This window comes from Panthera leo, chromosome D1, assembly GCF_018350215.1.
Source record: "Panthera leo isolate Ple1 chromosome D1, P.leo_Ple1_pat1.1, whole genome shotgun sequence".
Classification (NCBI taxonomy): domain Eukaryota; kingdom Metazoa; phylum Chordata; class Mammalia; order Carnivora; family Felidae; genus Panthera; species Panthera leo.
Genome location: NC_056688.1, coordinates 17,780,430 through 17,792,566, shown reverse-complemented (window position 1 = coordinate 17,792,566; position 12,137 = coordinate 17,780,430). Strand labels below are relative to the sequence as shown.

At 36.5% G+C, this 12,137-nt stretch overlaps 1 protein-coding gene across 9 annotated transcripts in view; it reads right to left on the bottom strand.

The window, feature by feature from the left end:
• ARHGEF12 (Rho guanine nucleotide exchange factor 12) overlaps window positions 1-12,137 on the bottom strand; it is a 148,117-nt gene that overhangs the window by 64,811 nt on the left and 71,169 nt on the right. For 7 of the 9 annotated variants that reach the window (XM_042906887.1, XM_042906890.1, XM_042906888.1 and 4 more), the window contains 3 exons: window positions 11,679-11,702; window positions 10,344-10,429; window positions 8,715-8,771 (listed from right to left, as the gene is read on the bottom strand). In XM_042906887.1, coding sequence (XP_042762821.1) covers window positions 8,715-8,771; window positions 10,344-10,429; window positions 11,679-11,702 — 167 coding nt within the window. The remainder of the gene's footprint in view (window positions 1-8,714; window positions 8,772-10,343; window positions 10,430-11,678; window positions 11,703-12,137) is intronic. The other 2 variants (XM_042906884.1, XM_042906885.1) reach the window with 1 other exon arrangement.

Genomic DNA, 12,137 nt, shown 5'->3' with positions numbered 1-12,137 from the left:
AAAAGATCTAAATAAACGCATCACAAAGAAAGATACTGAATGGCCAATAAGCACAGGTAAAGGTGCTCAACATCTGCAGTCATCAGGAAGACGCACATTAAGATACAATGAGATACTACTATACGGTAACTAGAAATGGCTAAAAATAAAAAGACTGATAATATCAAATGTTAGCAAGGATGTGGAGCAACTGGAATGCTCATGCACTGCTGACAGGAGTGTAAAATGGTACAAATGCTTTGGAAAACAGTTTAGAAATTTCTTATAAACATGAGTACTCTTATCAAAAGGTGAGTATGCATTTACACATGACGCAACAATTTCACTCCCAAGAGAAATGAAAACCCATGTCCACGTAAAGACTGGTACACAAACATTCATAGCACTTTTGTTCATAAGAGCCAAAAACTAGAAACAACTCTAACGTCCATCAACACGTGAATGGATAAACATACTGTTGTGTATCCGTTATAAAAAATACTACTTGGCAAGGAAAAAAAAAAAAAAAGGAATAACTCACACGTGTAGCAAACATGTAAGAATCAGAAAAACATCATGCTAAGCAGAAGAAAACAGACACAAAAGAGAGTACATACTATGTTATTCCAAATGGAGAACAGGCAAAACTGAAGAACAGTAACAAAAGCAGATTAGTGGTTGCCTAGGGGCAGGGTTGGGAGGAAGGGTAAGAATGACCACAAAGAGACACGCAGGAACTTTCTGGGGTGATGGTCCTGTATCTTAATTAAGGTAATGGTTACTTGAATGTATTCATTTGTCAAAACTCATCCAACGGTACACTTAAAAGGACTGCAACTTATTTTATACAAATTGTACCTCAAGAAAGTTGATTTTCAATATCAAAATCTGTTAACCCTCAATTCTAGAGACTACTCAACACCAAACAGTATTTGAATTAGCAAATTCACCACTTCCACAAAACAGTACATTGAAACGGGGACAGAGGAAAGATAATCTATCAGAATTCAATGTTTGACTTAATGTTGCGTCCTTCAAGTAATTAGGAAAAGTTACAAAATCAAGGAAGAAGTGTTCTTTGTAAATTTCTAGTACATAATACAATCAATATAAGAATCAGACTAGAATAAGAGCAATGGCTTATCAGAATCTTTTAAAATCCATGCCCGGTATTAGAAAAATAAATATCTGATGATCTATTTCCTTTAAAATTATTTAAAATTTGTTTTTTAAATTTTTTAAATGTTTATTTTTATTTTTGAGAGAGACCAAGCATGAGCAGGGGAGAGGCAGAGAAAGAGGGAGAGAGAGAATTCCAAGCAGGTTCTGAGCTGTCAGCGCAGAGCCCAACATGGGGCTCGAACTCACGAACTATGAGATCATGACCTGAGCCGAAGTCGGACGTTTAACCAACTGAGCCACCCAGGTGCCCCTGAAATTTCAAAGTAAGATATCATGACTTTAAAATAAAAATCAAGACAGCTGCAACACTGAATATAGAGATTTTTCTCACACTTATATCTATGTTCCCCGAACGATATAGTAGAATTACCTCAGAATACTGCAAACCTGTTTTCTACAATTCAAAACTGTCCAGCTTGATCACTTTTCCCTCTTAATTCTACATCAAAAGGAGATGAGGACCAAAGGAGAAGAGCAAACAGAGAAAGAGCTATGTACATATCCTATTTATCTTTCTCCTCTCCCCAACCCCACTATATTGTCCATTTATTATTATTCTATCTGCTAATCTGAGAATCTGATATACTTTAACATATAAGAACTACTAGAACAATACAAAAAGAAAACATGACTTACATATACAGTCGATTCAGAATCCACGGAATTCAAATTAATGATCTTATTTTGTCCTATGAATCTATGCCATCTGCAAAACCTTAGATTGGGGGTCGTAATTAACTAAAAACTAAGCTGTTGTTCCATTCAAAATTCAGAAATCCGGTCTTTCAAATGCTTAGATCTATTATGTTCCTTCCCATTGAAAATCAAATAAAATGCTTTTCTTTTTTCTCGGGAGAAATTATTTTTTTTTATGTTTATTTATTTATTTTTGGGAGAGAGAGTGCAAACGGGGGATGGGAAGGGAGAGAGGGAGACAAAGAATCTGAAGCAGGCTCCAGGCTCTGAGCTGTCAGCAGAGAGCCCGACACAGGGCTTGAACTCACGAACCACAAGATCATGTTCCGAGCCAAAGTCAGGAGCTTAACCAACTGAGCCACCCAGGCGCCTCATTGGGAGAAATGTTCTACTTGTTGTAGACCAGAAGCTGTTTTAACACAAATCTCACCCTTAACACCCTTAACACTGAAATCACCAATACACCAACAATGAAATCACCAAAGATTAAATTATTATATCACTGAAATATCCTTTTTGACAAACTAGAACCCACTTTCTTAATTTAACAAATTTGCATTGAACATCTGTCCACTAGTTATTTAATACCACAGTCTATAGGTGTTGTGAAAAGTACAAAACTACTAGAAGCCTTTGCTCTCCAAGAACTTAAAATCTTGGCAGGAAAGGACAAAAGAGAAACAAATAGAGAAACAATGACAATGTTTAATAAAGAATCCAAGTATGGTACAGATAACAGGCCCTGTATGTTATAAAAGAAGGGAAAGATAACAGTGGAGTCCTAACTCCGAAACAGCCATTTTCAAATTTCATTGATTAAAAACCAACCAACCAACAAACACCGTCCACCATTTTTACTTTTTCTGGTTTTTACAAACACATGTAGTTCATAGTTTGTTTGTGGGTCTGTCTTGCTGAATCACTTACTGTCTGTGATAACTGCATACAATGTGTTGACCTCTGAGTATGAGTTTCTATACGGTCCCAAATCACTTTGAAGCTGCATCCAAGTGCCATGTGTGAAGACAGGCAGAGAGTGCTCAACAAGTAAGATAATGGTGAGGCTCAACCTCCCCTGAAACTTGGTCATGGTAATACTTTCTCATTCCCATTGTTCTTGGTGCCATATGAAGATTGTTTTCACAGCTATCCACTTGTTAAGGGCATACGGAGCACTGGTAAACAAGTGCCTATCTCTATTACGGTACTTACCAAAACGTATTAAGATTCTTCTTTTGTGCTAGACTGTGAGCTCCTAGAAAGCACGTACAGATCCTATTATCTTTGCATCTCCATCCCTTATCATAGTGCCTGGCATACAATAGGTACTCACTGTATATTCACTGAGTAAATCTGCATGTATTTTATATACGGGAAATTTTAAACCATATTCAATCACTTTTTAGGAAAAAGTAAAATCATAGGCCTGAAAACCATGCAAAGTAGTGAAGTACTTTTATAAGGACACTAATCTCCTGCCTTGCCTAAATTCTAACTAAAGTAATTTGATTCCCCACCTACCCTAAAATAACTCTAGTTACAAATAAATTTTTCTTTATTTCCTGTTTTTTAAAGTTTATCATATTTCACCTGGAAGCTAACAGACATCATGCTTCATATCATCAGTGAAGTAAGAATGTTCTTTAAAATTTATATAAATACTATTCTTTTCCTAAATTTTATTTTCTCTTTATAACAAGACATTTCTTTTTCTTGTTATAACAGTGGGGTATTTGAAACCAACATAAAATGACTGTTTCTTACTTAAAAGGTAATTACCAAGAATGGTATTTTGAAAAGTGAAAAAAATCAAGCCTTTGTAGTGCTTTGGAGTGGGGAGGGAAGAAGTCATGAAAAGGTCCCCTGAAAAAGAGGAGAAAGTTCTCTCTGATTTCACTATAAGACATATGTGGAGAAAGGCAACAACCATAGTGCCAAAGAGCAAATTACTGAAAATGGAGTGTTAAATACGCAAGGCAATATGTGAACCCTTCCATACTGCATTTAGTCCAGGGAAAGCACATTAGTCTTTCTTCACCTTTGATTTTATTACATGACCAAACTTCTCGAAGTCTCACCTCTTAAGAATTAGCTTCAGGGAAGGGTGTGGAGAAAGACCATGTGCAACCTCATAAAAAACAGCTCATTTTTAAACTGCTGCCAGACATACATGTTTTATGAGTAAGACCTCAGATAATCCTTTGATTAAGAAGCTTCTGGATTCTAAATGCACAATGCTGCCAGCAAGAGGAAGCCTTAACTTCCAAGTAGGCTGATTTCATTCTTTTAGACTATTACTAGCAACGAGGCTCTTTTCTAAGTTAAATTTTCTTCTACCTTAAAATTTTTCTGAAGACAAGAAAGATCCAATCAAGGTGAGCTACCATTTTGTTCTATCGATTCTCTTTACTAAAATACTTTATTCCAATATCAATAATCACTCATTCATAACTCACTTGATGTGTGCCCCCCCCCCCCCCCCCCCCGTGTCAGGCACTACGGGAGATGCACAGATAAAGATAAATAATAACAAGACAGTCAAAACAGTAGACACAAAGCAGGATGTCGAAGGTCAGACAACAGAGGAGTGGGGTGGACCTAGGAAAGCCCTATGTTGGAGGTAGTATTTGAATGGCGCCTTGTAGGAAGGAGAGTTAAAAGGAGGTAAACCGTTCAAGACAATGGGAATGGCATGAGCAAAAAAAGAATACCAAGCTATGTTTGGAAAGTGAAACTTTGGAGGAGGGGCTGGTATCTCTAGGTGAGTGATAGTAGAAGTAAGTTAACAGTAGGTGATTAGGGCAGAATGATAAACTGGAAACAAATTACAGCATATCTAAACTATCTGTACTCTCCTAGTAAGTGAGTGAATGACCAAATCCTTACTTTAGTAGTACTAACAGAAAGAGTAGAATGGAGAAAAGGAAGTGAATCAATGTGAAACAAAGTTACGAGTCTACGAGAATAGTCTTATGTTGTGATGGAAAACTGAACAAAGCGGTGGTAACAGAACCGAGTGAGGGCTGAAAAATAACGTGAGGGTAGAATCAATGGGACTTGGCAAATAGTGGACTACCGAGGACAGGGGAAAGAGGGAAGTCAAAGGTAACTTCAAGAAAATGAGACTAGGTGAATGGAAGAATGGCAGTACCATGAAAAGAATCAGGGAAATCAAAAGAAAGTCTGATTTCTGGCCACTGGGAACAATGATGAATCCCACATTGGCCATTCCGAATTTGAAGGATAGTTAGGGGCACCTGGGTTGCTCGGTTGGTTAAACGTCTGGCTTCAGCTCAGGTCACGATCTCACGAGTTGTGGGTTCGAGCCCTACATCAGGCTCTATGCTAACAGCTGAGAGCCTGGAGCCTGTTTTGGATTCTGTCTGTCTGTCTCTCTCTCTCTCTCTCTCTCTCTCTCTCTCTGCCCCTCCCCTGCTGCACTCTGTGTGTCTCTCTCAAAAATAAACATTAAAAAAAAAAATTGAAGGATGGTTAGAGTGAAAGTATTCAGGAAATGGTTAAAAATAGAAGACTGGAAACAGGAGAAAAGATCAAGGACAGAAAAGTGGACCATGCCTACATTTATAAGAGGGAAAAAGCAATCAAGTAAAGAAAAGTCAAAACAATTGCAGACAGAAAAGGACCAGATTAATGCAATACCATGGAAATGAAAAAAAAAAGGGCATCAGCACTGCCAAATTGTTCAGAGGAAGGTGAGAACTGAGAAAAAGTTTACTGATTGTTAAGGATCTTCTGGTTCACCTTCCAGATAGTATGTGTTCAGAGGTCAGATTTCAAGAGGTTAAGAAGTGAATGACTTATAAGAAAATAGAAGGTTCATGTTGTAGAATGCTCTTTGTCAGGCTAAAGAAGAAAGCAGAAAGAATAATAACTTGGTGAGAGTAAGAGTCAAACCAAGGACTTTTATATTTATGAATCTGAAGAAGCTGAATTTAAAAAAAATAAGAATTTTTAAAAAATACACTCTGAAGTATCCAACCAGGACAGTTCAAGTACTAATAGTTTGTCTCTGTTACGGACTGCTGCTTGTGTCCCCCCCCCCCCCCAATTCATATGCTGAGCCCTAACCCCTAACGTAATGGTATTTGCAGATGGGCCTTTGGGAGGTAATCAGAATGAGATGAGGTCAAGAGAGTGGGGCCCTCATGATGAGACTCGCGTCCTTAGAAGAAGAGACACCAGAGAGATTGTTCTCTCTCTACGTGAGCTCACACCAAAGAAGGGCCATGTGAGCACAAAGCCAAAGGTGGCCATCTGCAAGCCAGGAAAGAGAGCTCACCAGAATCTGGCACCCTGGTCTCATACTTCAAGCGTCCAAAACTTCAAGAAAATACATCTCTGTTATTTAAGCCAAGTCTCTAGTATTTTGTTATAGTAGTCCCAGCAGATTAAGACAGCTTCAAAAAGACATGGGTTAATTTCTGGTACATAATACTATCAGCTGGAATCTCTTCATGAAACAAGACAGAAGGTAGGAAGAAGCTGCAAACTCAAAATTCCCTTGCCCTTCTCTCATATCCCACAAAAATCCACAGAATTTTCCATTACGATAGTAGTGAGAAAAAGACAAAATTAAGTATAATTAAAATTGCAAATCAGAAACACGATCTGCTCATGATCAACGGACTCCAAAAGGTGCAGAAGGAAAAATAAGGAGAAATGGAATAAGTACTGACCTACTGCACCAGGCAGAAACCTAACAAAAGAAGTCCATACAAAACAAACATTTGGTTTCCTTTTAAAATGAGCAAAGTAAATCTACCTCACAAAGTAGCTCTAAAAATAGCCAAGAGAGTTCAAAATAAGTAATTTGTAAGCAAAGAACTAGCATTCGTCTAAGTAGTGAGCTAATGAATTTTACCCCAAGACCATATATAATCTCAAAAGTTAGAAGTGGGCTTGTTAAGAGACCCGACACTAAAGCAATGTCAGCAGTTGCTACAATTCTAGTCCATCATATTTCAGTATTTCCAAGCTTTTCTGGACTCCCTAGAGATTCCTTTCCAACTGTGCTAACTGCACCAAGTCTGAAGGAGTCCATTCACACAGGTGATAAAATATTTGTAATGTCAAAGAGATTTAAGTTAGTATGCTAACTCTGTTCCGATCAACTCATCCCTTTTATAAGTGCTTTTTAAAGACTCACGGCTCAGTTCCTTCCAGAAAAGGTATTTCGAGGGTTTTCAAGAAACAAACATACAAAGAAGCCACACCTTGTTTCCCCATTACCACTTTAAATGTTTCTATTACTAACAAGCGAATGGCATGCCTGAACTAGCATTGATATTCCTATCACTGAAATATTAACATCCAAATCAAACAGCAAGCTTTTGCATACATACCACAGATCTAGGAAAATGGTGGGGAGGTGAAATACAACACTGCAAAGGCTACTGGAAAAGAAGGGGGCCGTAAAGATGGTGTTCACATTCCTAAGGAGAGGATAAACCATAGGAAGCTCTTTATGAAGAACAGAAAGACGGAGTCTCGAGAAATTCGGAAGCTATTTCTTACTTATGAGAAGCCAAATACTTTGGAAGGGAGGGAAAACACAAACCTGCCATGCCATACAGCACGGTGCACATTTCATCTTGAACTACTGTAAAAGGTTTCACTGCACGAAAAAGGTACTGGTCACAAAAACCAAAGCAAAGAACCGTATTTATCCCACAGAGAAGCATTAACTGGTTTATAACCAAACACTGAAGCCTCGTAATATTAAAAAGTATGTGACACTGTGGGCTCAAGTGTCAGGAAATACAAATTACAAAATGTCTTACAGGGGGGAGGGGCATTCTCATATATTTGTTTCCTTTCATGTATGTCAAGCTAGGAAACAGCTACATCTGGGCGAACTTCCGTTTGATAGACTTTTTGTTCTTTTAGAGAAGACCTGGTTCTCCTTTGAGGACAAATTTGGAATCTTCATAAAAAGAAGTAACTTATTAGTCTTTCAGCTATTTTAAAAGTCTTGGCTCCAAGCAGTGCTTCTCCTATTCACTTTTCTCAAAAAACGAACTGGATGCCAAAACAAGGGAAGAGGACGGCAGGGAACACTGTGCAGAGGAAAGGGAAAAACACATATGAACTTCACAAACATGGTTTATATTCTCTTTGGAAGACAGGACACAGTCTAGAAATATTAGTGTTTCAATCTTCTGTTGCAAAACGTTAACCATTCAGATTAAACCTGCTCTTTGTGAAAAATACCTTTAAAAGGTACCATTTTGAAATTTTCCCATTCAGAATAAGCTTCAGGGAAACTTATAAAAGGCGTAAACAAATTCTTCAAGCCACAGAAATAAAATACTTAAGGTATTTTTGCTGTTGTGGATTAATCATACACGAACAGCATTTTCAGATAATGAAGGCAATTAAAAACAAATAAAAAAATCAAATAAGAATTCCAGAGAACTGCTAACACCTCTGAATCACACCAGTGCTATACTTAGAGGGAAAGACTGGTGCCATGAAATTCTACATGATCCAATCTCCGCAAATGGGACACGGGAAGAAGATGACAAGAATTCAAAGCCCATCCATGTTGCATGGAGGAGGCTGACTCAAACCTATCAGACATCATCACTTTCCCATCATCCACAAGATGGAAGAGAAGATGGGTCATGTGGCCTACCCTTACTCTACAATGTTAGTTTCTAGCAACCTTAAGCTTCCCAGTTGCAGCCACATTAAAACCCCGGCTCCCTTTCCCTGCAGTAGGTCATGCCATGCAGAGCAGACACAAGGAAGGCTGCAGTTATTTAAAAAAAAAAAAAAAGGAAACAGCATGAAGCAAGCTCCAAAGGTGCAAGGCTGAATCAGCTACATTAGCTTACCATATATCTCGGATCTACTCTCCTCTGAACTAGACTTTGTCTTCTTGGAGGAGCTATCTGCACAAGAGCGGGAGAAAAGGAGAGAGATATAGAAAATATGGAGACCAATGTAAGGGGAAAAATTCATGGGGGGGAAAAGAATGAATCATGATCAAGTTAAATCGTGCAAACACAAAGTATGAACATCACAGGTGATAGCACTTAGAACAGTCACGAACAGCACAGGTAATGACATATTTTAAAGATTTATCGAAGAAAAGATAGTGCAATAAAAATATGTTCAAACAAAACAACACATGAATAGTCTACAAAATGTATCATCTGACGATCGTAGAGATGGCAAAAGCACCAAAAGCTGTGATAATCTCATTTTGAAGCACTGCATCCCCTCCGCTAAATCTGTCTTTGGAGACAGCACATCACAGGTGAACAATACAGAGTAAGTCATTCTAACAAGACTAGACTATTTGGGTGCACTTGGGCAGAAACTCATTAGCAAGACAGTAACTAATCATATAAACAAATAAAAGCCACTGAGCCTCATGATGTCAAAGTTAGGTATCAGAAATAATTATCTTTTAATAGAAATCCACAAGTTATACCCCACCACAAAGCCTAAATTGATGATCGGGACTTCATTTTTACCTACTACTCAAGATGCAAGTAAATTATTAGCTATTCACTTCCTATTCTTCCCTGTCTAGATGATAATATTTTTTCAAAATAACAGTTTATACTAAGAATATGAAATATTAGACACCAAAAATATACTTTTAAAAATTAAAAATCGTATTTATAAACAAAAATATCTAAAAAGATATTTTATTTGTGTATCTAAGACCCTAGCATTCATTTACTTTATCTTTTGTCATAGGAACATACAACTGAGTAAAATTGTTATGAGCACAGAGAACACAAATCAGTTTCAAATGACAAAAGCAAAATTATCAAGCATTTTTTTATAAATTAAATACTGAGAGAGTTTATAAGGAGAAAACAAAAGACCGTATTTTACAAAAGGAGTTCAATCTGTATGTATAAAATTAAGAATTTAATAATCAGAAGTCTACTAGCATGAAAACTTTAGGAAAGATCAACATTACTTAAGACTCTCTAAGCTCAGAATACTTGACTGAAGAAAAAGGGATCTCTATTCATTCGCTTACTCTAAAATCGTACGATCATTAATTTTTGAAGTTGGATTTTATCTAATACTCCAATTTACCACAATCACACATGAATTTTTAAATAACTACAGAAATCTGTAGTTGTTACTGCTTTGATTTCATGAATTACTACTGTTCATACTTATGATTCATTTTAACACTAAGTCCTTGGTCTGACTGGAATCTCTAATTATGATATAATAACTATTTCTCTTCTCATGATTATTTTTTTAAAAATCACACTCTACAATGATGCTTCCATAGTGGAATCCATAGTGTTGAGTGTTAAAAACGCATGCAACTCCTCCTGAATGCACAGGTTTTATATTACATCACTGAGGAGGAAGGAGAGTCCTGAACAGACCAAACAGTAACTCCTGGTGTTTCAGGTAGTTCTACAGCTTAAGCTGTATTAGTCTGAACTTCATTACTCTCAAAAGTCTTTGGAAAAATGGTGTTTTACCTGTGGGATCAAAATCATGTGATGCACTGCGCTCAACTTTCTGCTTCTTATCTGTTGGTGACTCTCGGTTCAAAATACTTCCATGCCTAAATTAAAGTAAAGCAATCAAATATTTACTACAAGCAAATCAACAGAATAAAAACTTAATTTAAAAATTGCTGATCAGTTTACCCTATACAGTCTCATAAATCTCTCTAACGCATGTTTTTCAAGAAGTTTTAAATTCAGTCTGTGCTATGTGTAATAAAGAGTCTATTTATTTGGTTATATAAAGTGCTTAAAAATAATAAAAGTAGTATTTAGCATGAAGTCTATTTTATTCTTAGAAACAAATTCTTTCAGTGGTTTTCACAAGTTACTATTATTTCCACCGAACAGGTAAGAAAACAGTGCCTGAAAATAATTAAACACATTCCTCGACCAGACTCTACATATACTATGATCAGGTTCAAAATCACTGTGTAAATATAACATGGATGAGAAAAGTTAAAAAAAAAAAAATCTTAGGCAAGCCTCACTATAGCTCTAGCTACAGAAGTCAGGCAGGCCCAGTTGACACTAGAACTATTATTTTTCCTATGGCCTACCCAACTACAGTGATCAAATAGTGGCTGGGCAGCAGATAAGACCCTCACAGTAGCACATACACTACTAATTAACTGAAATGTCAAGATCAGCATTGGTATCCTGGACCACACTGTCACTAAAAATGACAAAAGTAGTATAATAGTTAGGAATGATATACTACCTACGTTGTAAATAATATTCACAACAACCAGGATGAGAAAGAGATGTTGAAGAACAAGTACTGAGGAAAAGGCATTTAATCCCAGGGTATGAATACATATGGAGATATGGATGTGGGCACAGGCATATTTGACCACTCTGGATTTTTCCCTTTACTGGCTTAAAGTAATTAAGACTGATTCAGTTTGCCAAAGTTCATTAACTAAAGGCAGCTGTAGTTACCCAAGTGATAAAACACATCAAAAACTGGCAATCCATTTGCACTCCCCAAGCTACTCACAACTGAAAACAGTCACAATAGATTTTAAAATTAAATCTCTGCATAGGGAGTGACCTTAACTATCGATTTGAACAAACTTTTAAAATGCTTATATTAAAAACATTGAAAATGTTATCAAAACAATGCTCTCTCCAGAAAAAATATGCAACACCTGTTATATTTTAAATTTGTAAAACATTTTGATATTTTAAACTACTTAATATAAAAAATCCACATTTTCAAAAGCCACAAAAATCCACCATAATTTCGAAGGAATGCTTCTAATTAAGAGTTAACCTGAACATATGAAGGGCAACTGAACAACTTACCTTATAGGTTTTTTGAGGGGAAACCTGAAACAAAGGAAAGAAAAAAAAATGGGTTAAATGTAGTTATCTCACTGGTAAGACTGTTATTCAATTTATTCATTCTATTAAACCAGAATAAGAGATTTAAATCTTACATTAACTTTCCCAAAGCAAGATTCAACAAACAGGCAGACAAAAAAGCTAGATTCTATTTTTTTAATATCTTAACTCCTTTGTTAAATCTTAAATTTCAGGTGCTAGGAGCTGTCACTAAAATCTAAATATTAAGTGCTCAGCACTATTCTAAACTGTTAACATGTACTATCTCATTTAATCCTTATATACTTATATATACATATACATATTATTATTATTATTTCCATTTTACAGGTTAAAAAGACTGAGGTAAAGAGAAATATCTTACCGTTAAAATATTCTACCTCGTTTCCCTGGCAGAGAAAGTTTCCTCCCTTCCGTCAC